The 27,826-nt window shown below is 39.4% G+C and overlaps 1 protein-coding gene across 1 annotated transcript in view; it reads right to left on the reverse strand.

Annotated features, from left to right (window-relative positions):
• Positions 1 to 4,720: 4,720 nt before the first annotated feature.
• Positions 4,721 to 27,826, reverse strand: part of cubn (cubilin (intrinsic factor-cobalamin receptor)) — a 40,448-nt gene continuing 17,342 nt past the window's right edge. The window contains exons 27-65 of the mRNA XM_087789131.1: positions 27,663 to 27,822; positions 27,415 to 27,596; positions 26,015 to 26,183; positions 25,765 to 25,946; positions 24,939 to 25,095; positions 24,345 to 24,461; positions 24,173 to 24,283; positions 23,977 to 24,102; positions 23,778 to 23,910; positions 22,636 to 22,841; positions 22,188 to 22,369; positions 21,883 to 22,075; positions 21,265 to 21,462; positions 21,058 to 21,204; positions 20,765 to 20,955; positions 19,924 to 20,092; positions 19,681 to 19,855; positions 18,257 to 18,435; positions 17,979 to 18,188; positions 17,780 to 17,920; positions 17,150 to 17,334; positions 15,487 to 15,658; positions 15,211 to 15,414; positions 14,922 to 15,071; positions 14,729 to 14,850; positions 13,370 to 13,783; positions 13,089 to 13,245; positions 12,348 to 12,497; positions 11,486 to 11,671; positions 11,157 to 11,286; positions 10,852 to 11,069; positions 9,632 to 9,831; positions 9,401 to 9,563; positions 9,103 to 9,311; positions 8,486 to 8,630; positions 8,227 to 8,408; positions 6,685 to 6,850; positions 5,584 to 5,819; positions 4,721 to 4,886 (exon numbers count right to left, since the gene is read on the reverse strand). Coding sequence (XP_087645257.1) covers positions 4,779 to 4,886; positions 5,584 to 5,819; positions 6,685 to 6,850; positions 8,227 to 8,408; positions 8,486 to 8,630; positions 9,103 to 9,311; positions 9,401 to 9,563; positions 9,632 to 9,831; positions 10,852 to 11,069; positions 11,157 to 11,286; positions 11,486 to 11,671; positions 12,348 to 12,497; positions 13,089 to 13,245; positions 13,370 to 13,783; positions 14,729 to 14,850; positions 14,922 to 15,071; positions 15,211 to 15,414; positions 15,487 to 15,658; positions 17,150 to 17,334; positions 17,780 to 17,920; positions 17,979 to 18,188; positions 18,257 to 18,435; positions 19,681 to 19,855; positions 19,924 to 20,092; positions 20,765 to 20,955; positions 21,058 to 21,204; positions 21,265 to 21,462; positions 21,883 to 22,075; positions 22,188 to 22,369; positions 22,636 to 22,841; positions 23,778 to 23,910; positions 23,977 to 24,102; positions 24,173 to 24,283; positions 24,345 to 24,461; positions 24,939 to 25,095; positions 25,765 to 25,946; positions 26,015 to 26,183; positions 27,415 to 27,596; positions 27,663 to 27,822 — 6,825 coding nt within the window. The 3' untranslated portion in view covers positions 4,721 to 4,778. The remainder of the gene's footprint in view (positions 4,887 to 5,583; positions 5,820 to 6,684; positions 6,851 to 8,226; positions 8,409 to 8,485; positions 8,631 to 9,102; positions 9,312 to 9,400; positions 9,564 to 9,631; positions 9,832 to 10,851; positions 11,070 to 11,156; positions 11,287 to 11,485; positions 11,672 to 12,347; positions 12,498 to 13,088; positions 13,246 to 13,369; positions 13,784 to 14,728; positions 14,851 to 14,921; positions 15,072 to 15,210; positions 15,415 to 15,486; positions 15,659 to 17,149; positions 17,335 to 17,779; positions 17,921 to 17,978; positions 18,189 to 18,256; positions 18,436 to 19,680; positions 19,856 to 19,923; positions 20,093 to 20,764; positions 20,956 to 21,057; positions 21,205 to 21,264; positions 21,463 to 21,882; positions 22,076 to 22,187; positions 22,370 to 22,635; positions 22,842 to 23,777; positions 23,911 to 23,976; positions 24,103 to 24,172; positions 24,284 to 24,344; positions 24,462 to 24,938; positions 25,096 to 25,764; positions 25,947 to 26,014; positions 26,184 to 27,414; positions 27,597 to 27,662; positions 27,823 to 27,826) is intronic.

Below are 27,826 nucleotides of genomic sequence, written 5' to 3' on the forward strand. Positions count from 1 at the left end.
AATCTACTACTTCAGGTGTTCTAGCTTTTACAAAGACGCTGTTTTCCTGAACTAATTCCATAAACAACATGACATCACTCAAACCCTTGCAGGGGCCAAGTTCCCACACACTGTACTACAGTTAATTTGCTGTTTGCAGTAAGACGAGGTCTGTAGTTTTACCTTATTCTAACAATTGCAGCCCAGTACCAGGAGGTGATGGACGTGTATCAACTGAAACCATTTAAAATCAACATCCACTTGACTGAGCACGAAACTATTTCCCGTTTGACTAGGCTCGTAGTGTCTAGATCAGGGAATCTTAAAGCATCTGCTGAACAAGTGGAAGCAGAGATCGGCTCTAGACGAACAATGTCTCCCGTATTGATCCGACGGGTCAATCGGAGCAGAGATGTGAAGCCTGACGCAGAATTAGATTCTGCCCTGATTTAATAATTCATTACGCACAAGAGAATCTACGTGGAAATGAGGAGTTTCCTTGTCATGGATCATTCCGAGGAGAATGGTCAGTCTTGGTTGAACCAGCTGTGACAACATCAATGAAAGAAATGAGGAACAAAGATTTTGGTATAAAAGTTCCACCAGAGAACACCGAAAAATACAGAAGTTCTTTTATATTGAATTAAAAATGCTCCTAATTCAAAAATATAGAATTTCTAAAATATATTTTTGATGTATTAAGAAAAACAATATAATATCAAACTCTATGTGTAAAAAATATACATTATATATTTGTTCTATAAACCTTTACATATACACATTATTGAATGTAATTATTCAATTAAAAAAATCCAGTCTTTCAAATTGAAAATGATTAAATTAATTTTAAATAATAATTCTGTGTTTGGAAAAACAACATTATTTCAATAAAAAAATATAAAATTCAAGCATATATTCTGATAGCACTTCCACAGCTTGTTCTTCAGGCGACTGACCTGTGCTCAAGTTCTGTTTTGAACCTCAGAGACGTATCCCAGGTCCAGCACCGGCCGGTCATGTGTTCTGTCGTGAAACAAGAGTGAAACGCTGACCTACTGATTCTGGCCCGAGGACGCTGTGCAAAGGCTACAGTAAAGAACACGTCACATCTTTGAAACATACGCTGGTTGAACAATTACTGCGCTTCATCGGAGGGATTCTCTCTCCCTAACTATTGAGTCTTGAGATCTGAGATCTTGGTGCAGCTACTCAAGGATTCACGTACAAACAGAATGCGACATCAAACTATATATTGATAAAGTATTAATGTGGTCTGTCTGAATAACGACACGTTAGAAGTTGAAGAAGACTTTGTAAGTGACAACCGTGTTTTTTTGGGAACCTTCTTCAATGCATAAAAAATGTTTTTCACTAAACTTTTCTCTGTTGCCCCAACAAATCGATACATTTCCCGAACGACATGCTAACAAAATTACTTTTTTCATTGCACCACACCCCTGCAGGCGTGCGTACCAAAGACTTAGTAGTTGAAGATTTGGGAGAGCTTGGGGATATACCAGAGAGTAAAGCCCTGCAAAATAGTTGCTGATAGTGAGAACAGCTAGAGAAGCATGTGGCTTAATTGTGTGTAGGAATCATCGTCTTTACGTTGGGGACTGGTCTGGTGAAGAAAACAGCACCAGAACAACATGATACTGTTCTCAAAACACTGACCTGATGCAATAACGTCAGTGGAGGTTCAATGTTTAGGGCAAAGGTTGCAGTTTCCAAATTCCCTGGTTGGAAACACATTTCTCTGCCACCCAGACCAGATGATGGACACAGTTCTCTGACGGTTATGAGACTACCGGCGGATCATCAGATTCCAAAGATGTTTTATTTTCCATCCACCTCATCCTATTTCCATTGTCCCCCCCCCCAATCACCACCCCTATCCTCTTTTACCGCAAACATGAACCCCATAAGTTGTCTTCCTCTTCTTCTTTTTCCGGATATTTCCATCTCCAACTTTCTTGGTCCAACATCTGGTCTTCAAAACCCTTCATGATATTCTTTAAGGAGCACCAAACCTCTCTTCTGGAAAATCTTTTAGAGACCAATTTTTACTGGCATGAAAGTCTTCAAAAAAAGGATCATCCTTCCCCATCACCGGCTCAGAGTAGAACTTTCCAAAGTTCATGCCTTAGTTCCCTTGATAAGAGCAACTTTAGCCTCGACCTATGGGTGTCAGGAGAGATACATTCATGACTAATGACGACTCAACTTCATTGTTCTGGGTACTATTGGAGCAAGAATAATCTAAATCTAAAGGGGCCAACTATTTGGAGACAGTCCAGGTAAACAAAAAAAAAGTGTATAAAAGACTGAATCTTAAACTGAAAATAGTTGTCCAAACAAAAATGGGAACTGACCCACTCAAAAGAGTCACTTTGGGTTTTCTCATCATGCACTTTTTTAAAACCATTCGACCTGGACCAATTTTGTGGGGTTTTATAGATAAGAACATTATATCGAATGGCAAAGATTAAATGATTAAAAAATTAATTAAACAATTAGTAACCAAAACCCGACATATGAAAAGTATAAAGATATCTGTTATAAGTGTGGTATGACAGTGTGTTGGCGGTATAACAATGTGTAGATGTTCCTATATTTTTGATTTTGTGACGCTCTATTTAGCTGAATTGCTGATGAGGGCAGCATCTCCAACACCGTGCAGTTCGGTCTCCAGTCACAGATGGTCACGCGGAGCTGAGATGGAATCTGGAGGCGGCTTCGGAATGTTCCAGCTCTTTGAATAAAATATCAGGTGATACTCTCTCCATCTGTCTCGCTTTTTTGTGATCGCGGCTTCGGCGGCTGCCAAAGTGTTCTGTTGAGCTGTTTTAGAAAAGGTATCGAGTTTCCTCGTTGATTAACATTTAAATTGAGGCGCCTCATTGGACGTGACGCTTAAACGAAGAGCACTTGATGAACACATCAGGGATGATTACGGCGTCATTAGAGCTCGGGCTCCTCAGGGGGGCGAAGAGTGATCGCCTGTGTTGTTGCTGGGTGGCAGCGGAGTCCTATTTCCATAAATGCTCATGTAGGCCGAAAAATCCAAAAGTGCACAGTCATCTTCGGAGCCTCGGATTCCTCACGTTTCTTCTGAGGCCCTTTGAGATTTAGCTGTGCTGAGAGTGACAGGTTTTTTCTTATCCAGTCTATGATTAATCACATTTATATATAACATATATCTGACGAGTGTGAGAATAAAGCAGATTAATGAAAATAATCCTGTTTAAATTAAGGAAAACTCTGACCTCAGAAGTTTCCTGAGAAACAAAATAGTCGTCACCATAAACAAAAAAAACTTGAATTAAGTTCGATTTCAATCAGTGCAACAGCTTGATTATGCTGGAGACACACAAGCGGATAATGTTGGCAACACACACACACACACACACACACACACACACACACACACACACACACACACACACACACACACACACACACACACACACACACATTAATCAGAGAGACAAGTGGGTCGCCTGCTAAGCTGAGCAGTGTAGTAATTATCCGAGGCGACGACATTTCATAATGACCGTTGTGGGTCCACTCATCACACTGAGGCAGTCGGTGGAGCAATTTTCAGATTTTGACGCCTGATATTAAGTATCGAGTTCATCGACCGACCACATGATATTCACTGGTGACTCCAACGGAAAATGTTTTTTATTAATCATGGAACTTTTGCACGTGTTCGAGTGTGGTCAATATTTCGCTACGACTTCTACAATAGAATTCTTGGATAGGCAGCTATGAATCTCCGCCGATTCCTTGTGCAATGGTGTACCCCAAGGATCTCTGCTTGGACCCCTTATTTTTAATTCCCTTTATCAACATCAACTCAATGTCTATGAACGAAAGTCCTAAAATTTGTTGAATGTTTGTTCAATCAATTTTTATCTTAGGGTCAGGTCGCTGGGGCAGCAGCTGAAGTTGAGAAACCTAAAACATCCCTTTAACCAAAAAAACTTTCTCCATATCTACTACTGAGAGACAAAATATATCATACTGTAAATAATAATAATTCTGATCATCACTACAGCAGTTCCTGGGTCTGCCCCGGTGCTTCTACCTGGCTCACGTATCACTTATCCACCTCCATCGGTTATCATTGATGCAGATGTGACCCAAACTTTACCCAAACCGCTGCATCATTTTCACCAACTACCCTCTTCACTAACCAAACCCCCCAAATCACTTGTTCTCATCATACCTTGTCTCCATCAAAACCTCGTCTATTTTTCCGTAGAAACCTTCATTCACCACCTCCACGATCAGTTCCTAACAAGGAAAGCACTCAGAGAGCCCAGCAAACTGCTCATTACCTCCTTAGTTGTGGTATTTTCTTACCCAGTATTATCGCCTTAGATCAACTTTATTTAAAAGTATTATAGAGAGAACTAATGTTGCTGGACTCAGCACACACTAAAGAAGTTGCATTTGTCTCCTGCTAAAGATTATGGCAAATACTACTATTACAAGAAATACTAATAAATCTTTCCAATTATCATGAATTAAAAAAAATACTTTTTCTTAAACTTGAAATTCATCACTAGCCCTCCCTGACCTGCAAGTCTTTAATTAAGGTCTTATTTCTGAAGGAGTTCCACATAAATAAAATATACAAGTATTAAATATGACCAGTGATGATTTGTACAATCATTTTTTTAAGCACGTTCAAGTCATTATCTTGAATCATTATTTACAGTCAAACATTATCACGTTCATTGGTTGGGCATATATAGACAAGAAAACTGGACTGGACAGGTGTGCTAGCGCCCTCAGCTGGTCCAGGTGAGTCTGAATCCTGAAGGCAGGGAGGCGTACTGGGCTTGGAAAACGATGTAGACGTTGTTGGAGGAAGCTCTGAACGGTGCGATGTTGGATTCCTGAAACACAGACGTGCTACTAGTCATCATCAAAACTCAATGTTAGCCCTCAGAATACTGCTGGAACTGCATCTAAACACTCACTATATTTTTACTATAGCCTATCGATATTCTGTACTGTACTGTATTCATTATTAAAAAATAAAAATATATATTTAATTTTTTTAATCATATTTTGTTTTTTATATTTTTATATGGTTTATTTTAAGTGTGTATAAAGCAAAATAATTCGATTTAAAAAATGTTAAAACTTGTCAATATTCATGCCATTTAGGGTCATATTTTTGTTGCAATTAAACTTCCTCTTGCATTACATAATAATAATTATAATAATAACATTCCCTCCATCTAAAAGGATCAATGAACTCTTGGAGATAACTGAGGATGAGAGGATACAGTTGACTCCAGCAGCTTTTAAAGCTTATGTTTGGACATATTTTGGTTACAAAACAAATAAACACTAGAATCAAGTACTTGACAGGACTACAAATATGTACTTACGTTACTACAGCGTCACATTATATCGCACTAGATCGTACCCTGTAATCGTCAGCTTCCTGCCAATACACGCGCCAGGACTTCCCTGGCAGCTTCCTTCTGTTTATTATTTTACTTTTTAAATCTTCCAACTAATGTTTTCCTCCCTCATTCCACCTCTGTCTCCCCTCCCCCTGGAACATCAGTGTCAGTGTCGTACCATGCCACAGTAAGGCCCCACAGGCCTGGAGGAAGTGCTGGAGCCGTCGTACAGGATCATGTAGTTGCTCTGGCAACTTCCAGGGTCGTCGATGCTGATCTGGTTGAAGGTGACCGTGACCACACGGCCCCTCGGTGCCTTGATGGCCCATTCGCAGTGAGTCCCGTTGGGATAAGTGCCAGGGAAGTTGGGGCTGGCGAACGTCCCGTGGTCCCCGTACAATGTGCCTCCGCAACCTTACAAGAATAAGAGTTTTATGAGAGGCGGTTAGAACTAATAAATAGTCTTATATTCAGATAGAGGTGACCTGTAATTATCTTGATTTTACTACTGGTCGTTAAAAACCTGCTTTGAGTTTTTTTTTTTTTACAAACAAGTCAAATCTTCATGTTAAAAATGTCAAAAAAGCCTTCAATAAAATCACTTTCTTAATTAACAGAGACTCTTCCTCTACAACAAAGCCCCATCTTCGTCTCACCCCCTCTCAGTGAACTCACTGCTGCAGCTCTGTCTGAGCTATGTAACTGATGAAGTATCATGATACAGGGTCTTCACTTTGAAAGACCACTAGATGGCACTGTCCGTTTGAAAATGATGTCAGGTTTCATTAAATGAGTACATAAGAGACAAAGATTTTCAAGCAGGCGGTGCCATCTATTGGCCGTTTAAAAAGTCTGACACTGTATCATGATACTTTATCAACTGTTTCACGAGGCCTCATCAACCAATCACAACATTTATTTTGCTCTTTTTTCAAACCAATAGCTCCATAAGCCGCTGCACAACTTCCACTGCAGTCTTGAAAAATATGTTGAGGGCCAATGAAAGTTAAATATAGGCTAAGATTCTCTAACTTAAAATGGTGTTTGAGCTCTCTAGGTAATGGGTGTGGTTATGGTAAACAAGATTTCATCTCCAGAAAAAAAAAAGTGTTTTCAGTGGGCGGGGCTTAATATTATTTTCTAATGTAAATATTTCAATGAAGACAGTTTTGTACAAACAGACACATACAGGTGAGTACAATAGAGACACTTTGATCAACACATTAGTTGAACTTTAAACTAGTGTATATCTTTAAAACCCACTAAGCTGAGGTCTCACCATTAGGCGAGGAGGTCCACGTCGCTGCAAAGCCGTTGCGGGAGGCTGCGTAGTCACTCTTGAAGCGAAGGAACAGCTGGTTGGTTCCTGGGAAGACCGGGTTTGGCAGCGTGGTGCCACACAGACGGCTGAGGAGAGGAGCCGTCGCTGTGCTTCCGTTACGGATCTGTGTGGCAGGAGAGTCGACAGGAGGTAATGTAACAGTTTAAAGAATTCAAAACATCTAGGGACGATCGTGTGCCGGATTCCTTGATCGACTGGTTGTGAAGCGTTCTTTGTGGCTGCCGCACAACAATATGACTCAGACTCGGTGATGCAGGAATCACAAACGTGGGTTTGCCTCTTGAGAGCATTCCTGGCTCGCTACGACTTGATCCACCCTTCACTAAAATGCCATCTAACTGTCCCCCTGGTGGCATTTGATGCTCCATTCAGAGCCAAATGCTCAGAAGTGCAGTGGCCCGTAGCACTCTACACAATATCCTGTCAACACCAGTGTGTGTAAATAAATCTATGTAAGTACAAACAGTAACTGATAGGACAACAACTCCTCTAAGATCATTAGAGCGAACATACATGTTAGGCATGTTTATGCCACTGTTGTGAAGAAGGAGAGTAACTGAGTATATCTGAGTATATCTGATTTATACTATAAAAGATCTTACATAACTTACCTTGTTTGTTTTTATTTTACCCTTCTTTTATTTACTATTTAATGCATTAAATTAAATTATCATTACAATTATTTAGTTGAATGTATTTCATATTAAATCATTATTAATTGTATATACTCACTGTAATTTAGTGTCTCTTATTTTAAAAACTAATTTTACTTGATTAATACTTATTTCATTAAATTGGTTTTGTGTTTACATCACTGGAAATAAACATGTTCTGATTCATATTGGCAAAATAAATACAATTATTTTTCATCAATTATATAAAAAAAGTGATTTTTACTCTTTTATCCATATATTTATATAAATGATCACATTTGAAATCAAATGTGATCATTTATATTGAACATCCGCAAATAAAATGAACAGAAAATGAAGTCATATGTAGATACAGTTCCTTCATTTTGAAAGACCTCTAGATGACAGCCTATGCTAAATCTATCCATCTACAGTGGTATGAAAAAGTTTGGGCACCCCTGTACATTTTCATGATTTTCCTTTATAAATCATCGGTTGCTTGGATAAAAAAATCCAGTTAAATATATCTTATAGGAGACAAACACAGTGATATTTGAGAAGTGAAATAAAGTTGATATGATTTACAGAAAGTGTGCAAGAATTATTTAAACAAAATTAGGCATGTGTATAAATTTAGGCACCCTTATATCTTATTGATTTTAATACCTTTAGCACTAATTATTGGAAGCCCAAACTTTTTCATGCCACTGTAAGTAGATTTGTTTCAAAATGAAGACACAGCATCACGAGACCTCATCATTCATGACAACTTTCACAGCCTTAAATAACTAGAGGCAAACTTTGAGCGTTAGGAAAAAACGACAGCAGTAGTCAGGGCATGACTTACCTCCAGGGAGTCGAACTCACACTGGGAGTGATACTCCATGTCAAAGCTGCTAAAGAAGAGAGAGATGGTGTGATTCTGCGGCGCCTTGAGAACGATGGAACAATCCAGATTGTGAGGGTAGATGTCGGGCCACCCTGGACTCCTCAGGTATCCGTATTCCTGCTCATAAGTCCGGCTGCAGCCTGTTGTTATCAGAGCAAAACTTATTTAATCTTTACGTGCATAAATACTGTTTGTGGAAGTAATATTTTCAACTTGCCAGCGATTTGATAGTTAAATTTGAGCCCGTTTCCGGTCATGAAGGAGTCGGATTTGAAGTGGACAAGGATGGTCCTCCCGTAGGTATAGAAGTCTGGTGGATGACTGTCTTCTGCACAGAACTTATGCGACTGTCCGTAGTCACCCTGCGACATCAGATTCATGGTTTAAACAGAGTTAAAAAAAAAGTTAAACTTCCCATTCAAAACTTCAACGTGACATCAATAATGTAACTGAGAACATACAATTACAAAACAAAAATGTAACTACTGGAATTTTCTTCTGTTTTCCACCAATTATTTTGTATTTTGTCAAGGTGTTTTTTATTGACTGTAGTAGGACTAGAAAGACTTCAAGTTTATAAAGTTTTCATTGGCTATAGTAGTAGTTATTAAAGGAGCAGGAAACATTAGAAACTGCAGGTTAAAGTTAAACAAGTGATGATTCCATCAAAACATTCCTAAATTCAGAAGGATTTAAGAAACTCTCCTAAATTCCATCATCTGCCGCTTGTCCTGTTCTCAGTAGGTAAATATGCACAAGTTATTTTGCTAACAGAGATTACAGCAGACAATATCATAACCTCCTTGGCAGAGGTAATAAGGACTGAGGTCTCACCACTGGGAAGTCCATGAACTGAAGGTAGTTGGCAGTGCAGCTCTGACTCGACTGGAGAGCAAAGTTCTCAACGACGACTTTGATGGTCTCCTGCGCGGGAGCGTCCAGAGTCCAGCGGCAGTTGGTGTAAGCAGGGTAAGCGTTGGGGAAGTAGGGTGAGGTGAGAGTCTGCAGGGTAGTGGTGGCGTTCAGGGCCCCTCCACACAACACTGAGGGCGAGTCAGACAGAGGAGAGTTCAGAAGTTTTGAGCTGTACCGAGTATTACTTTTATCATAGGAGATCTCTTTATAAACTTACTGGGCATTGATCGATACGTCGCGTTGAATCCTGCCCTTTGCACTGACGCATCAGTGACAAACTGAACCGTCAGGAAGTTCCCACTGGAAACAATGGAGGCGGGAATAGAGTTCCCACAAAACTTTCCAACCAGAGGGAAGCTGGCGCTGTCGCCGTCGTAGATCTGTCGGAGACGAGAGCCGCCGGGGTCACACGTGTTTCCAGGTGCGATCAAAACATCGACGCTCTTACGTTGACGTAGTCATAGCGGCAGGATGCCGAGCTCTCCAGATCGAAGGAGCTGAAGGTCAAGTTGATGACTTGGTTGACGGGCATTTCGATGATCCACATGCAGTCCATCCTTATCTCGTATTGGCCATTCAGATCTGGGTCAGGAGAGCCAAACATGCCCATTGGCATGGACATGTAGCCACCGCATCCCAGGGCTGGGCCTGAACATTAGTGCGAATAGTTAAATACTGCTTTTGGAACAATGGTAAATGCTGTAAAAGGCGTCTTTAGGTTAAATTCAAGATATGACAAGAGCTCTTTGGCAATCTGAGCATCTTTAGAAAGCATTCTCCTGTACCTTGTCAGACCAGATGGTAGCAGTGTGTGTTGGTGATAATAAAACGTATCATGATACAGGGGCAACAATACAATATATTGCCATACTATAGGAACAAATATAAATACTCGTATTGCCCAAGTACTTGAATCTTGACGGGGTGGAACTGCCTTCATTTGTCTTGAAACCTTGTTTTGAACTTAAAAAGATGCTGAATTTAAATGTATCCTCTCATCCTCAGCAATCCCCTTGGATCTTGGCGAATTTAATTGTTTATTTAGCTGTGGATTAAGTAATGACTGCGAACATCTAGCGGTCTGAAGTTTTTTTGCAATACATAAATGAACAAATACCGTGAATATTAGCGTGTTAATTGTAAATTTAATAAAATAATCAAATTATAAACACATACAAACAATAAAAGAACCATGATAAAAAATATGATTTGAACGACAAAAATAGTTAAATAAAATAAATAAATAAAATAAGAATCAATCAAACTTGGAGTCTACTGACTCCTTTAAGAAACATCTTAAGACGTTTCCATTTGTTCAGGCTTTTCCTTGATTTTCTGGAACTCCTGTTGTGTTATCAGTATTATCTTGACCTTTAAAGTATATACTTTATTGAATATTGCTTTGATTGTTTAAGCGCTTTGTGACCCTGGTCTGGAAAAGCGTTATATGAATAAAAATTACTTACTTACTTACTTACTTACCGTGCTGTTGAATATCTAAAATAAATAATGTGATATTCAAGACCTCTTTTTCAAAGTTAATTTAAATGTATTGTAGCATTGTCGCTATAGGTATTTTCAAGATATATACAGTACATGAAGTACAAGCTCTGCTCGTTAAAGAAGCCATTTCCTTAAATATAAAAGTTATATTTTTCTTCAACATACCCAGAGTCTGACTGTAGGTGGCCCTCCAGCCGACCCCATTGTTCGAAGCATCCGTCCTGAAGACCAGGAAGAGCTGGTTTGAGGTCGACCGGAGATTGGGTGGAATAGCTGTTCCGCAGAACTTTCCCAGCAAAGGAGCCAGAGTGTTTTGCCCATCATACACGGCGACGTAGTCATAGTAACAGGTGGACGACGCCTCCAAGTGGAATGTGTTGAATCTGAGAGAGAAATGGGATTCAAATGTTTTTTTAATTTGTTTTTAAAATCCAGGTTTGGTTAAATCTCAGAGATCTGGAGTGTCTTACTTGAGGTCGATCACTCTGTTTGCCTGGCCCATGATGTGGTAGGTGCAGTTCAGGTTGTGGTGGTAGTTGATGGTCGAAAGGCCCGGACTGCTTATTGAACCTGAGGAGCTGTTGAAGAGTCCGCCGCAAGCTGCAAATAAAAACATCTATTATTTAAACATCGGGATGTGTTGTGGAAATAAAACCTACTGATGCCCACAAGGGTGACCTCATGACCTTCCTCTTACTAAAAGTAAACATGAATGGTTGATTCATTCAATTAATGTTTACAGTTTCTTCCCTATAAAATAATTCCTGAAATCATTTCAGATACCGCTCACTTTACTTACGTATGGCTGTGTATTGTGCCAAAAATCCAGTGTCTGTCATCGAACTGTCCGAGTAGAAGTGAAGCCGCATCGGTCCGAACGTGCTGAACGTTCCTGGAACTGTGGAACCACACAAGGTGGCGACAGGAGAACCTCCAGCAGCGACGTTGTAGATCTTCAAGCCGTCGTAAGCACAAGTGGAGTGCGCTGGGAAAGCAGTGACATTTTGAAAGTTGGATGGTGATGGTTGAATTTAGGGGTTGAGCTATTCCTTTATTTAATATATTTATAAAGATATCAAACAAGAAAGAGGAAAATATTGTTGTCCATACGGAGATTAGTTTAGTTTGTTATTATGCATTAATCACAATCAAAACGTAAATGCCAAACAATAAACAATACGACAACAATAAAGAGCTATTACAGTAATAAAGTTGTTGCATTATGAATTTATAGTATTTCGATTTTTCTCTGTTTTTGTAAATATCTTTCTGTCAGATTAATAGTATACAGTATATCTATCATCTATCTATCTATTTTATTTTAATGCTTCAAATTCTATACAGAGGTTCATTAAATTCCCAGTCTTCAGTCTTTCTTTGGAATATCTTCATAATAGCTATAATTTTAGAGTTTTGTCATTTATTAAATGTGAATTAAAAAACTGTAATTCATCAATGCTAAAGCTAACACTTAGCTTAGATTTTTCAATATGCTTATACTTTTATGGTATTTAAATTTAATAAGTTAATGTCTCAAGTTAAGCTAATGAACAATAAATATGAATTAAAATATGAAACCTTTGGGCTTTTTAGAACTTTCTTTCACTGCAAATACAACAAAAATGATCATTTGTTAGCATTTTGCTAATGCTAAGGCTCACCTTCCACTCGGAAGACCTGGAAGGTCACTATGATCACGGTCTGGTCTCCAGCATCGATGGTGTAGTTGCAGTTGGAGTTCAACGGATAATCTGCAGGGTAGTTGGGCGAGACGACACGCCCGCTGGGGGCGGAGAAGTTTGCCCCACATCCTTACAACCACAAAAAATACAACAATTAGAACATTAGTTATTAGAACATTAACAACAACAAAATTCTGGATATAATCTGGCACACACGTGAACAAATTAGTTAGTAAGTAAGTCATTTTTATTTGTATAGCGCTTTTCCAGACCAGGGTCACAAAGCGCTTAAACAATCAAAACAATATTCAATAAAGTATATATTTTAAAGATCAAGATAAAACTGATAACACAACAGGAGTTCCAGAAAATCAAGTAAACCCCTTTAAAAGATATACATTGAGTCATAAAATGTGTACAACATTTTTTGCAATAGTGATGCAAGAATAAAAGTTTTACACACAAACATTTGCATCAATATTCAGTTTGAATCATACCTTATTAAAGTAAATACAATTCAAACGATGAAAGCATTAATATCACAATAATATTTTTTTAAATATGAAAATATTAAATACATTAGTTTGGGTTATTTAAATTAATTATTACCAAAAAAAAAAAATTTCAGCAAGTACTTTTTTATTTTGATTAAATGTACAATGGATGAAATTAAAAAAATAAAAGTGGAGTCACAAATATATCAGCGTATGGAAGTCTTACTGGTGCTGAAGTATGCCGAGAATCCTTTGCCAGGGGTGTCAGAGGACTGGAACCGGGTCGAGATCACGTTGTATGGCGCCACCACGAGGGGCGGGGCTTGCGTGCCGCAGCTGGTGGACAACAAAGTGTCGGCATTTTGATTCTGTCCTGACCACATCTGCAGAGAAAAACCATGATGATGGATTAGACACATTTACAACTTCAACGTTTCAATGATAAACTTGACCCATTATTTCACCTTAAAACAAACAAAAGAGAATCTGGTGGTGAGTGCATGGTACCTTGAGGTAGCTGTTCTGGCAGGATCCAGAGCTGTCAGGAATCTGGAAGTCGCTGCCGACGCTCATCTGCAGGTGGTATCCCTCGTGAGCGATGACCTGCCACGTGCACTCCACGTTGGCAGGGAAGTTCTGGGGATAGTTAGGAGACTTGATGGTTCCCGTGTCGGCGTGGATCACCCCTCCACATCCCGAAGAGTCGGAGGACCAGGTGGCCACGAATCCACCGCGGGACACGCTGTGGTCGGCGAGGAAGACGACCGCCAGCTTGTTGGAGCCTGACTTGACCGTTCCGGGACTCGTGGTCCCGCAGTACTGTCCGATCAGAGGCGAGCCTGGTGATCCTCCATTGAAGATGGTGAGGGAGTCCCAGCTGCAGGTGGAGTGAGGCTCCAGGTTGAAGTACGTGAAGGTGAGCTGCAGAGACACAGGTATGTTTATATAAATGTTACATAATACATTCATTGATAAATAACATCAAGCAAAAATAAAAGTAGTATTTGTTGATTTTATCTTATTTTTGTATGTACTTATTAAAGTATATTTTAAGCTTTAATCTATTGTTTGGCTTGATGTAAAATATACTTCTGTTATCAGAGCTAGGATTCCTTCTAACTGCTTCTATATAGTAAGTAAGTAAGTAGGTAATTTGTAATGCTACAAATTAAAAACATTTATTGACACAATTTTGGTTATTAACTTCTTCAATGGAGTACTCATTCATTAAAAGCCCAAATGCTAAAGCTAACACCCAGCAATGGCGAGATTTTACTTTAATGCTGACATAATAAAGTTTTACCTTACCTTACCTTATTCATATTTTACTTTTTAAGTTATTGCCTGAGCCATTACAGCGAAAACAACTAAAAGTATACAAAACATCGAGGGAAAGATTTAATAAAAATACTGGGATTAATGAAAAACTGATGTTAAAGAAGAATAAAATAAATGCTAGAAAAATGAGGTTATCAAAAATAAAATAATAATAAAAAGTATATTGTATCACACATATATTAATAATGAATTATTATTATGAATTACTAATAGTACAAATATACAGATATTGAGATGGTTAAACAATTGAAAGCTTAAATATTAGGATTAATTAATGAAAAATATTCAAAGACAATCTTTAACAGATCATATTAAAAAAAATAAAGATGAACAAATAAATATGATTCTTGTAATATAATGATGAGAGTCACATTAGGAGTTTGGTTTGGATTATTTGTGATTAAATGACATAAATAAATGGACATAGAAAAAAGAGATAAGCAAGAGGACGACCAAGATATTTATGAAGGCAACCCCAGATGATTAATGATTGGAAAGAAGAACGAAATGAATCCTAGCTTTACCCACCGTGATGGTGTGGCCTTCTGGAGCTTCTATCAGCCAGGCACAGCGACTCGGGCCGGGGTAGACGTTGGGGTAGTTGGGACTAGACAAGGATCCACTGTCACCGGACTGTAGACCTCCACACTCTGCAACACACACCCTCAGAGAGCAGCGCTTCAAAACATAAACTTCAACGAGCTTCCTTCTGTCAACTCACCGGAGAAGTAGTACTTGGCCATGAAACCCACGTCAACCACATTAAAGTCGGTTTGAAAGTGGACCCAGAGCTCTGGAGTGAAGACCACGATGGGAATCGTTGGTCTGGTCTGTCCACAGAACTTGGCCAGATGCTCTCCATTCCAGTCGCCTGTCGACCGAAGAAGATGCCAAAGTTCTGAGCTGTCATTTACAGCCTCTACGATTCACAGTTGTCCCTGCCTGGTGCACCCTGCCTGCACTCCCTTCTTCGCCTTCTCTAATCTCTCGGTTGACTTGAGAAGACTTACCGAGTCTAAACTGGAGAAAGTCTTTGGCGCAGGTCTGGTCCTGCTGCAGGCGCAGGTCCGTGATCTCCACCACGATGGAGGAGTTGACGTGCTGAGGGTTCTGGATCAGCCACTCACAGTTGAGGTCGTTGCTGTAGTTGGACACCATGTAGCCCGGCGAGGTGATGTTCCCGCCTTCAGCGTTGGTCAGAACTCCACCACAAACTGCACGAAGACAAAAGCAAAATATATGTTATTATAATAAATCAGAGGAGAGTCGAGGGTTCAGAGTCTGACCTGCAGGCTCCTCTGAGGAGTAAGAAGCCGTGAAGCCGCCAAAAGAAACGGACGAATCGGTGCGGAACACAACGGTCATGGTGTTTCCAGAGGAGCGGACCTGAGTGCCCGCTGGCACTGTTCCACAGAACCTTTGCAGTTTTGGCGAATCCTCCCACAAACCATTTATCACCTACGAGACCATCAAACAATTAAATAAAAAAACGGTTTCTTCATCAATTTTTATGCTTTTAATCCTTGATAGAGTCGTCCTTTAGCACTGACCACTTATTATTACCACATTTCATCCTGCTGTGTTTTTATGTGTCTTTTATTAGCTTTTAAGCCATTTTCTTTTCCTTTTTGGTCTTATTCACTCTTTTCTGAATTTTTAACGCTACAGTTCGGCGATTATAATATTTTCTTTTCAACTTTTCCTTAACACTAAAAAACTACGTTAAAAACAATTTTTTCATATCTTTACATCTTCTGATGCATTTTCCTTTCTATCAATAAAATGAAAAAAATATATCCTAGAATATTCAGTTTATTGCTAATTTTGTCATATTTATTTTGAAAAAAGGTTTTAAAACATTTTTAGGCTTATCCATTTGTCATTAATTGTGTCGTCAGGAACTACAATGAAATCTGTTTTCAGGATGTTTTGTGTTTAGATTCTTCAGGAAAACTGCCTTATCTTTTATAATTTGACAATTGTGTCACATTGAGAAACAACAAAAAATGTTATTTAAGTTCCATCAGACAAACAATACCTGTGATAGTCCAATGTTAGTCTGTTACTAGTGAGTGTGTGTAGATGTGTGTGTCTGTGCGCCCGGATTAAAGACGAACACAGGGTAAGACCTGTATAACAGACACATGACACATTTATTGTATTGTTGGATGTCACATGAGGTCATCAAGTGTTTGTCTGAGGTTTTATGAAGAAAACTGACGTTAGCTAACTTGAATAAAAAAATATGTTTGGAACTTCTGCTGATATCAGTAACACTTTAAAGGGTCTGACAAAAATGTGAGTCAAACTGTGGTCGAGTGTAGAATAAGAAACCTACATAAAGAATGTATAATATAGAAACCAAAGTAAATGTTTGTCATTCTTTTATACAATAATATTAGCTTTAAGAGATCCTAATATAATGTGTACATTTAAAAAATAAATGATTTCAATTTAATTTAAATTGTTTATCTTCTTTTTGTGCAGGTTTTAATTATTATTTTTAGAAAAACAACATTGAAGCATAATTTTTTCTGGTTGTATCATGAAATAATTGAATTAATTGAAATTTTGAAATTTGATTTCTTCCTTTTCTTTACCTTTATATTAGAAGGGTCTTTATTTTGTATTATTCTAATAAAAATTACATTTTGGCTATCACTATTTTAATCATAATAAAATAATATAATAATAACATTTTATCATAATAACGCTCTCCATCCTGTACAAATTTAAACCTAAATCTTATAAAATAAACACTAACAGTTTCAGTAGCATTTATTATTGATGGTATATATAGATTATCTTCTCTCTAGTAGGTTTTTATGCAGAACTTTTAATTTTACAATATTGCTACAAGCATTCTCTTCATATAGAGCGTATCTATCTTGAATGTGGATACAAAAATCTGATTAATTTCTCAGGAGATTATCGATGTAGGAAACTCACCTCCACATAGTCAAATGAACAGGAAGTGCCGGCTTCTTCCAGCCGCAGGTCGTTGATGGTGAGCGTGACCCTGCGGCCGCTCGGCACCAGCAGCTCCCAGCGACACAGTCTGCTGTGCGGGTACAGGTTGGGATAGTTGGGAGATGAGATGGTTCCGGACGGAGCGTTAAGAAGTCCTCCGCAAACTGCAGGTGGAGGACATTTATATTTGTTTAAAACAAACAAACAGAAAATCAACTCATATAATCTACAATTCTCCAAACCAGTGGATTCAGGGGTTTAAGATTTGCGGTATGAAGAGAATTATTTTTCAAGTAAGTAATAGTCATTTATAAAGGGCCTTTCTAGACCAGGGTCAAAAAGCGCTTGAACAATCACAACACACATTTAAAATATTAAACTTTTAAAGGCCGAGACGCATAAATCAAACACAGAAGTCTCAGAAAATCAAGGAAAAGCCTGCACAAATAAAAATGTCTTAAGATGTTTCTTCTGAAGGAGTCAGTAGACTCCATCGAACTCAGAAAGAGAGGAAGATCGTTGGAAATTTGAACTATTTTATCCATATAGTACAATATTTTTTCTGAAACTTGATGTTTGTATGATCGTGAACACAATCCATCATCCTACCTTCAACGCTAGCTTCAAACGACAGACTGAATCCGGGCGCATTTCCACTGCCGTCGCTGACAAACTTGACGTAGGCGAAGCTGTCGGACGTGTCCATGGGAGATGGGATGATGTTGCCACAGTGTCGGCCCAGCTGGAGCCCTGCACACTCAATGTTACACCTCTGCTCGTGGCGGTGTTGTGCACAAAACAGATTCACCTGAAGCGTTGTATTCCCGAACGTTCACGTAGTCGCCGGTGCAGCCGCTGCTGCCGGCCAGGTTGAAGCTGTCGTAGCTGAGCGTCAGGTAGTGTCCGGTGGGTCCCTCCAAGTACCACTCACAGGTGGTGCTGTCAGGGTAGTTGGACTCAGGGAAGTTTGGACTGAGGATGGTTCCGCTCTGAGCTCGGTAGGTGCCGCCACAAGTCGCTGGGGAGAGAAAAATAAAAGAGAAAAATGACATAGAGTGAAGGTTTGATCCACAATTTCAACTCTACCTATGGAGAACTTGGCCTTGAAGCCTATGTGTGTGACGCTGGTGTCGGTTCGGAACCGGAGCAGCATGGAGGAACCCGTGGAGTGTTGAGTCGACGGCAGGGTGTTGCCGCAGAGCCGGGAGATCAGGCGGTCGCCGGTGGTGGAGCCGTCACGTATTTCCAAGTAGTCGAAGGCACAACTGAGATGGAAAGTTTTTTTTGAGATAATGCATTTTTAATGAAAGCCTCATAGATGAGGGAGATTCAAGAGTGAAATGCTACACAAACTACAGCATGTTAGCTTTAGAAGGCAAAACTTGACAGAATGAAAAAAAGAGGAATTTAAAGAGCAATTAATGTGTTGATTTAAGAGTCTCTTAAATAAATCATGGACCTCTATTGTATCATCAGTATGTGTCTGTTTGTACAAAAATCCCTTTTCATTTCAATATTTACATTTGAAAATGTGCTTAAGCCCCGCCCACTAAAAATGCGATTAAATCTGTTTTTATCAAAACCATGCCCACTCTGCTGTGATTGGTCAAACATCGATGTATGTTACTGCAAGTAACCAATCCATGGAAGTTTCCATCTCTAAGGAACTCATTGTATAAAAGCGGGCGTGATTACAGCAGGCTGGAGGAAAAGCGAAACCATTATTACATTATAATGGACTCCGCTCTTGTAACCTATACATTGTCGAGATTTCAGACGGGTGAGAACTTTTTAAAGTAATAACTTCAAAACATGGTCATGATGAGGGACTTAATGCATCTTGGAGAGAAAGACCTCAACATTTGAAACATATGAGTGAGTCAGGAGAGTTGGAGTTTGTCATTAGTTGCCTTTAAAACCCTCTAACAGAACAACATGGTGTAAAAAGGATAAATCCTTATGTCAAAATAGGTGAAAATGTTGAATAAATCGTCCCGAAAATACATGACTATGCTGCTCCTTTAAATGTGTCTTCTTATCTCTGTGACTTTCATCAGTCCAGACAGAAGTGTCTGACTGATAAGAACAGTTAAGACATGCTGGTACAGGTTATCTAGTTTGTCTTTTATAAAACCATGAAATACAGAGCTTTTCATGAGTTCCAAAGGTTCGAATCAACCACTCCTCCAATGCCACTGAGGTCAAAGTGAGAGATTTAAGTGAGGGCAGCCAAGCAGTTTCTCAGCAGGGTATGAGAATCCGATTCTGTAGGTGTTAAAAATTAACAGGTAAACTCAATATTTAAAAGCAGCTAAACATTTTTAATTTTTTTAGAAAAGGTTTACGATGGGTGACCATTATCAACTACTGTCTGGATCCACCTTTTTTTTTAAGGATTTTTGAGAGAGGAGATTTGCAAGCTTCACTTTTACTCTAAGGCTTGTTCATCATGGAGTGCTACCTGCGGTTCTATTGAGTTCATTGAGATCAACATGAAGAAACTCAGAAACCTGGTTGAGGGCTCGATGTAAAATTGCCCTTCAAAGTCCAGCGTCACAGACTCTCCGTTGGGGACGGTGATGACAAAGACGCAGTCGCTGTTCTGAGGGTAGTTCTGCGGATAGTTCGGCGAAGTTATGTATCCGGGGGGGTCGTTGTCACCCAGTGAAACGAAGCCTCCGCACGCTGACAACAAAAAAATGACACAAGTTTAGGTGGGTGTAAAGAGTTTGGATCTCGGGTTCTTTGAGTACCTTGACTGTGAGCTTCAAAAGTCAACTTGAACCCAGAAGCTTCGTTGGAGCCATCAGTTACAAAGCGAACATAGAGGTCGTTGTCAGTGGTCTGCAGAAGGGTGGGGGCGCTGTTTCCACAGATACGACCCTGCAGGATCGGCGCGGAGATATCTGGACCGTTCCTCAGCTGTGACGGGAGACTTACAGTTAACATCTTCGCTAACAAAACATGTTTCATGTGTTATCTTCTGCTTCTGCAAACTCAGGAAAACACATCAGTGCCATCAGAATATTCAATGGTTGAATTTACAATTTCAAAAGTTGAATCTTTTCATATTTCTTTGGGGAATAATTTAATTTAATATTTCTTTATTTAAAGGTTACATTTCAATTTCAATAATATCTTTGTCTTCTAAATTCAATGTTTTTTTTTCAATTGTAGCCTTTAAATTGAATATTAACACAATTATATAATATTGTCACCAGACAATACCAAAAGATTTCAGAGGCACTTGATCTAACCATCAGCCAATCACGGTGCTTCTATTATACCAACATTTATATTGAATTTAAAAGGCTGCAAATAAGAAAATGTCAAAATTATAATACAATTATTCAATAAAATGTTTTAATCGAATTATTGAATTTGATTATTCAAAAAAGGAATAGTAAAAACCTAAAAATTAAATTAAATTAAAATTAAAATCAACTAAATATTCCCATGGCACTGATGTACCTTCACAGCAACTGTCCCAGCTTCACAGGGTAAACAAGGAGGATTCAAAACAACAAAACATCTTGGTGTGAAGCTGCAGACGAAACCCACAAATACACTGTCTCTTATTTATTCAGCAGTCACCTCGAGGTAGTCTCCAGAGTTGCACGCTGTTCCGAATCCTTGGATCTGGAACGGGCTCTGGAAGGACACGGAGATGCGATATCCGGGCGTCACCATCACATGCCAGCGACAGTCCTGACCCGGAAGGTAGTTCTGAGGGTAATTGGGGCTGCTGATGACGCCTCTGTCCACATGCAGCAGACCTCCACAACCTGACCCGAGAGAACACACGTTAGATTTTCTTTTTTCTAGGTCTCCACCTAGAGATATTTTTTAGCATAAACGAATCAGAAATAGAGCCGCTGTGCTTGCACCTCTGGAGTAGGAGGCGTTGAACCCTCGGCCGTTCCTGGTGCTGTCTGAAGAGAAGGTGATGAACATCGCGTCTTCTGTGGTGTGGAGAGGACCCGGGACCTCACGGCCGCACACTCTCGCCAGCTCTGGCGACAGAGCGGTTTGACCTGGAAGTACCAGCGATGAGAACAATCTTCTTCTGCCTCCAATCATTCAACGCGACCTACCGTCTCTGACCGTGAGGCTGTCGTAGTAGCAGCCGGACGAGTCCTCGATGTCCAAAGACAACAAGTTCAACTCCACGATGGAGTCTGGCGAGCGGATCAACCAGATGCACTCCTGGTTTTCGGGGTATTCGTTGGGCCAGTCGGGGGAGAAGATGAAGCCTGGGTTCTGGCCGGCCATCAGGATTCCACCACACGACCCTGAAAAACACAGTTTTTTCTCAAGGTCTAGTTGAACAACGATGTATACTTTAGGTCGTCACAAAAAGCCCAAACAAAAAGTTAAATATTGAAAACAAAATCCATTAACTAAATAATGAAATTATATATCTTAAAAAATATTTGAGTAGAAAAATAACATTTTAAATGTTAACTTTTAAACACCTTAATATACAGATTAGTTTCCTTTTTTTCATACATACATATTCAAATAAAGCTCATAATCAGTTTTTGTTTTTCATATAAATAAATAGTATGAACGTATTTATGTAACCACATCAATATGTTATATCTAATATTTTTAACAAAATTATTTAGATTTCCTTTTTCTGAAAATAACTCAAAATTTTCCTGAATTCTCCTGAAGCCGAAGCCTTGGTTAAGATCTTCTTCTGAACTCACCTGGAGGCACAGTGGGTGGCGGTCCAGAGTCCTGGACAGCGGTCCACTCAACAAGGAAGCCTCGTCCTCCAATGATGGTGTCTGAGCGGAACTGCAGAGTCAACGTGCTGCCAGAACTCCGGACAGGCGGAGGCAAGGCGAGCCCGCACACTGTGGCCAGAGGGTAGTGATGAACACCTGGACCGTCGTATATCTGAGAGAAAAAACATCCGTGAGGTCGAGTCATTTATGATCCCTTTCTATGCTTTGACTAGTTTGTCTAACAAGTCATCTGATTGGCCAAACGTAAGATGACAAAATATCACCTTCAGGTTGTCGTAGTAACAGTCATAGAGGTCCTCGATGTCGATGTCCAGGAAGCGGACCTGGATGTAGCTGTTAGTGTCCACCGTCACCGTCCAGGTGTAGTACGAGTTCATGGGATACGTTCTGGGATACAGTGGAGAGGCGATCTGACCGGAATCTCCGGTGATTACATTGCCATACACTGAAACACAATGTAGAATATTTGTGTTATTAAAAAACTCCACTTCAGCATTAGATTAGTTTAGCGATCAACCCTACAAATGGTTAGGTTTTACGCTGTTAAAAATCATACAAATAATATATAACTAAATATAAAAAATATGTATGACAATTTTAAAGTTATAATAATATGATGAAGGTAAACTTCATACAGAAAGATAATGCTATAATAAAACAATAAATTTAATGTCTTCGTCAGGCCTGGGAATCGTGAGGAATTGAACTCACGGTGCGAGAACGTGGCTCTGAATCCGGCCCCACTGATGGAAGAGTCGGAAACAAACTTGGCCCAGAGGATGTGAGCGGTCACAGAGGTGTAGTTGGAGGGCAGGGAGGCCCCGCAGAAGCGACCCACCACAGCCCCCGTTGAGTTCCCCTCCCTGATCTCCAGGTAGTCGTTGCTACAACCAGAACTGCCCTGCAGGTGGAACGTTCTGAACACAAGGGAAGAGTTTGAGTGCTTCAAACAAACATAGGTGGAGTGATTCATACTATGTTCATTCAGATCCGTCAACAATATTTTAGACTTCAGTGAGGGACTTCAAGAGAGGGAGGTGTTGAAAAACTACTTGCAGAGCGCTGGTTAAGTTGGTGTAGAAACGGTTTAGTTAGTAGTTTATTTAAGTTAGAAGGCTAGATTGGCAGTGTTGATTCAAATGTTTTTGGCATGTTTTCTCACAAGGAAAATGCTGCCGCATTCAGTAAGAATGAGACGACCCCCTAGACTGCCCATCCTACCACAAACATTATCTTTTGTAGAAGTGTGTATCTGGCAAAACAATACAAATCACCATACAGGGGCAAAAATACATTACATTTTTGTATATTTTGATACTGTAGGAACACGTATATATTTGTAGTATTGCCCGAGTACTTGACTCTGGTGTTGCAGAATTATAGACCACATGACTCTTGAAAAGGTGCTTCCTCTCTTCCTTAGTTATAACCGGGATCTCACAGGATTTAATTGTTCCTTTAGCTGTGGGGGGACATACTGAGTGCTGCCCTCTAGTGGCCGATGTTTAATTTTAACACAAGATGTTTAATCTTTACACAAAAAAGAACAAAACTCAGGGATTATTTGCATATTAATTGTAAATAAAATGTAAAAATAATTAAAAATGTAAGTAATATATATAATATAATAATAATATAATATTTTACCCACCATATAAACATACATCTAAACCATAAAAGTAAATTTTGATTTGAAACCATCCCCCCCAAAAAAGGAAAAGTCGATAAAGGGCTGTAGAATTTCGAGAAAAAAAAAGAGAAGAAAATAAGGATATTTAAGTGTACCAATATCATATTTCACCCCTGTACAATTAATTATTGAAAAAGGTAAAAAATCCAGGATTTCTACTCACATGAATGAGAGCTGGAGTCGGTTTCCGGGGGAACTCTTGATGGTCCACACACACTCCACGTTGGGTGGATAAACGCCTGGATAGTTGGGACTGTTGAAGGCTCCGCTTTCCATCAGCATGTCTCCACCACAACCTGGTCAAACATACTGTAACTGTGAGTTGAATGTTAACATCTTCTGGTGTGAGTTGGTGCTCTCACTTGAGGTGGACGCCGAGTAAGTTGCTCTGAAGCCTTTAGCAGAGTAAGAACCGTCGGAGAGGAAGTTCACCACTAGAGAGTTGCTGAAGGACGTCACTGGATGAGGGAGTGAACTGCAGAACTTTCCTGAGGATCACAAGATTATTAAATTAGATGATTAAACTTGCAAGCGCAGACATGCACTCTCGGGACGCACCTATAGAGGGCGCTTGGTAGTTATCTCCATCTAAGAGCTGCACGTAGTCCCTGGTGCAGTTGGTGTTGGAGTCCAGCTCAAGGTCGGTGAACGACAAGGTCACATGGTTGACTGGTAGCAAAAGAAAATGTTTGAATCATAAACGCTGATCAACGTGGGATGTCAGACTCACAAGGCTCCTGAGCTCTGATGATCCAGCTGCAGTTTTGGTTGGGCGGGTACATGGCTGGGTACCGTGGTGAAGCTATGGCTCCCCCGATGTTGTCTGCTGTGATTGTTGCGCCACAAGCTGAGAAGACACAAAGACGATTAATAAAGTAAGTAACACCAGAGGAGCAGGCGAGGAAAAGAGCAGACCTGGTAAAAGGGTTAGTGATAAATAATGTCCTATTTTTTTATTATCATGTCAATACATTTGCTTCACATTTTTCTCCACATTATTTTTATCCCAAAAACTTTTAACGGACACATAGTAATGCTGAATTAAATAGTAAAATTTGAATCTTGATATTTGAAAATTACTTCTTCTAGTGTCTCAAAATGTATTATTTTGATCATCTCTAATTAAATGATGATGAATCGGTTTGGTATCCATTAACCTTTCTTATTTCTTATTTCTTATATTTATTTCAAAAAGATACTTTAAGACAAGTAAAAATATCTGAAGGCTTGCCGATAATAAAACTGATATCAGGTACTCTTACATCTTAAATCTTGGATAAGGTTTTGTGCCGTGCACTTAAAGAGAAGGTTTTGAAGGATCTACCCTCTGAAAAGCGAGCACTGAAGCCACGATGTTGGAGACTGTTGTCGGAGCGAAAGCGAACGTAGATTGTGCTCTGAGTAGAGATGATGGCCGGAGGAATCGTAGTCCCACACACTTGGGCCAGCAGTGGGGACGAGATGGTCGGACCATCATGGATCTGGAGGGAAAGAAACATTTGTTGAACACATTCCAAAATAACAAAATTGTGATAGTTATGACCCATTCATATGGGCCTGTAGGCTCTTACACCAAGTCTCTTGTTTGGTACAGAAGGCTGTGTTCAAACTTAACTTTGTCCAGTAATCCATTTAAGAACACTTTTTTCCTTCTTATACCTATATTTCATATTTTTTCATTACAACTTTTTTTTTCAATTTAATACAGCATCCAAAACTGTCCTCACTCATTGATGTTTTTATCAAACTCATAAAGGCAGAAATGTTTTTCTTAAACTTACATTAAGGTACATGAGTAACCTACTAGCCGGTGAAAAAAAAAAGAGGTGAAATGTACAATGAACACGTTCAATGGACTGAAACAGCAGTATGAAGTGGTTTAAGGTAAGCGAAGAAGAGGGTTCAGGCACGGTGGACAGGTGAATTAGATGCAGGTATGATGTGTGGTTTAGAGGTTTTATAAATGAAGTCATTTACGGCCCTTGATCAGATTTTGTGTGGCTCTCAGTCTCGTTCTAGTAAACATTTCATCAGGACTGTTAACCGAAATACACACAATTCCTAAAGTTGTACAACTTCTTCTGATGATAATTGCAGGTTTTTTACTCTACTTTGTTGGTAGTCCACGTCACAGAGAGAGAGTTTCTCACCATCACGTAGTCATATGCACAGCTGCTGTGAGCTTCAATGTCCAGGTCAGAGAAGTTGAAGAGGACTCGGTGGTTGGTGTCCACACTGATGACCCAGGAACAGTCCACGTTGCTGGGGTAGGCGCTGGGGTACAGTGGGGAGTGTATCTCGCCTTCAGGGGCAGTAACTGGACCTCCACATCCTGGACGAGGACGACGTGTCAAGTTGAGATGGTCGTGATGATCTCAGGCTAAATCACTCTCCACTCACCTCCTTGAGTTTCCACCCAGCTGGCGTTGAACCCACGGCCGCTGACGTACTCGTCCGAGAAGAAGCGGACCAATATTCTGTTGCCGGTGCTGGAGACTGACATGGGTTTTGACGTGGTCGTGCAGAGTCTGGCCAGCTGAGGCGCCGACTGATCTGGACCTCCATACACCTGAAGACAGCAGGGAGAAGTAGAGTCAGAGGTTCAGACCAATGACCCAAATCAAGGATTCACTTATGAATCAAAACATTTAAGATCAAATAAACTTTAATCTTAAAGAAACCACAGAACAGCAAGATGAAAATGCTTCAAAAGCAAGCGAGAAAATAAAGACATTTTAAAAAGACATTGAGAGAGTGAGAGAGAGACAAGAAAACCTGAGCTTTGTTAAAAGATGATGAAATTACAAAGCATGACTAGCACAGAAAGATAAGATATAAGGAATATAATCTTAAAATAAAATAAAAATAAAAAATGTTTTTAGATTCATGAAAAAAAAATGCTTCAAATTTCAGAAATTAAAGACAGTAAATAACAATAAATATGGAGAATATTTAAAAAAAAGGGTTTAAGAATAAAAATGGAAAGAGTTGTTTAAACAAAACAAAAACCAGAAAGCTATTAAACATTTGTATATTCATGAAAATAATAAAATACTTTTAGCTCGATTATAATCATATAATCATATATAATCATATAAATGTGATTTCCAAATATATGAGACCGAGAAAAACATGTGTTTTATAATAAAAATATAATAAAATATAACGTCTTATTAAAGGCTTATTAAAAACAAAAACTTCAGAATGTAAGTAAGGAAGCACATTTAAATAAATACAAAATTAAATACAAATAACATTTAGATACATTTTTATAATATTTTTTAAGGTGCTTCTAAATACATCTTGCAAATCGATTATCTAAAAGAAAAATAAAGTATTCAAATAGTATTAAGAATATCAATTTTATAAGTAAGTAAGTAAGTCATTTTTATTTGTATAGCGCGTTTCTAGACCAGGGTCACAAAGCGCTTAAACAATCAAAACAATATACAATAAAAGCGAGCAGCTGTAAAGTAATCAAAGAACTATAAAGGTCAGTTAAATATTACTGAAGAAAAGTAATGAAACATGAAATGTAGGGGAAAGAGAAAATAATGTTGCTGTAGAAAATATAACTTTATATAAAGTATAATCATTTATATATTCAAGTACATTAAGTATATTTATGTAGTCAGAAAAAATACTGGAAAATTAATAATTGTTAAAATAGATGGTTAAAAAAAAAGTGTTAAACTTACTGAAAGTGGAGGAAATAAATAGTATGATGGGCACATTAGATTACTACTTAAAAATAATAATAATAAAAGCATTTGCTACATGAATATATGCGTGTGATTCACCTCTAGCAGGTCATAATTGCAGTCTGGGTGAAACTCCACATCAAACTCGTGGATGTTGAGCGTGATGCTGCTGCCCACTGACGTGGTGATGGACCAGATACACTCCGTGTTGGTCGGGTAGCGGTCGGGATAGCCGGGGCTGTTGATGGAGCCGGAAGGCCCGGAGAGGTCGCCGCCGCAACCTGAGAGTTCAACAATTAGCTTCGGGGTAGGTTTTCGTCTTCGTCCCAGAACGAACGGTCTCGTACCGTTCTGAAACCACGTCATCTGGAATCCGGGACTGAACACGTAGCCGTCGGTCGCGAATGTGACGGTGAGATGAGCGCCTGTGGTGGTGCCGGCCGGAGGCGGGCTGTTCCCACAGAAGGTTCCGATGAGACGGGCCTGTGTGTTGGGTCCATCGTACAGCTGG

The sequence above is a fragment of the Callionymus lyra genome, chromosome 4 (assembly GCF_982586985.1).
Source record: "Callionymus lyra chromosome 4, fCalLyr1.hap1.1, whole genome shotgun sequence".
NCBI classification, from domain to species: domain Eukaryota; kingdom Metazoa; phylum Chordata; class Actinopteri; order Syngnathiformes; family Callionymidae; genus Callionymus; species Callionymus lyra.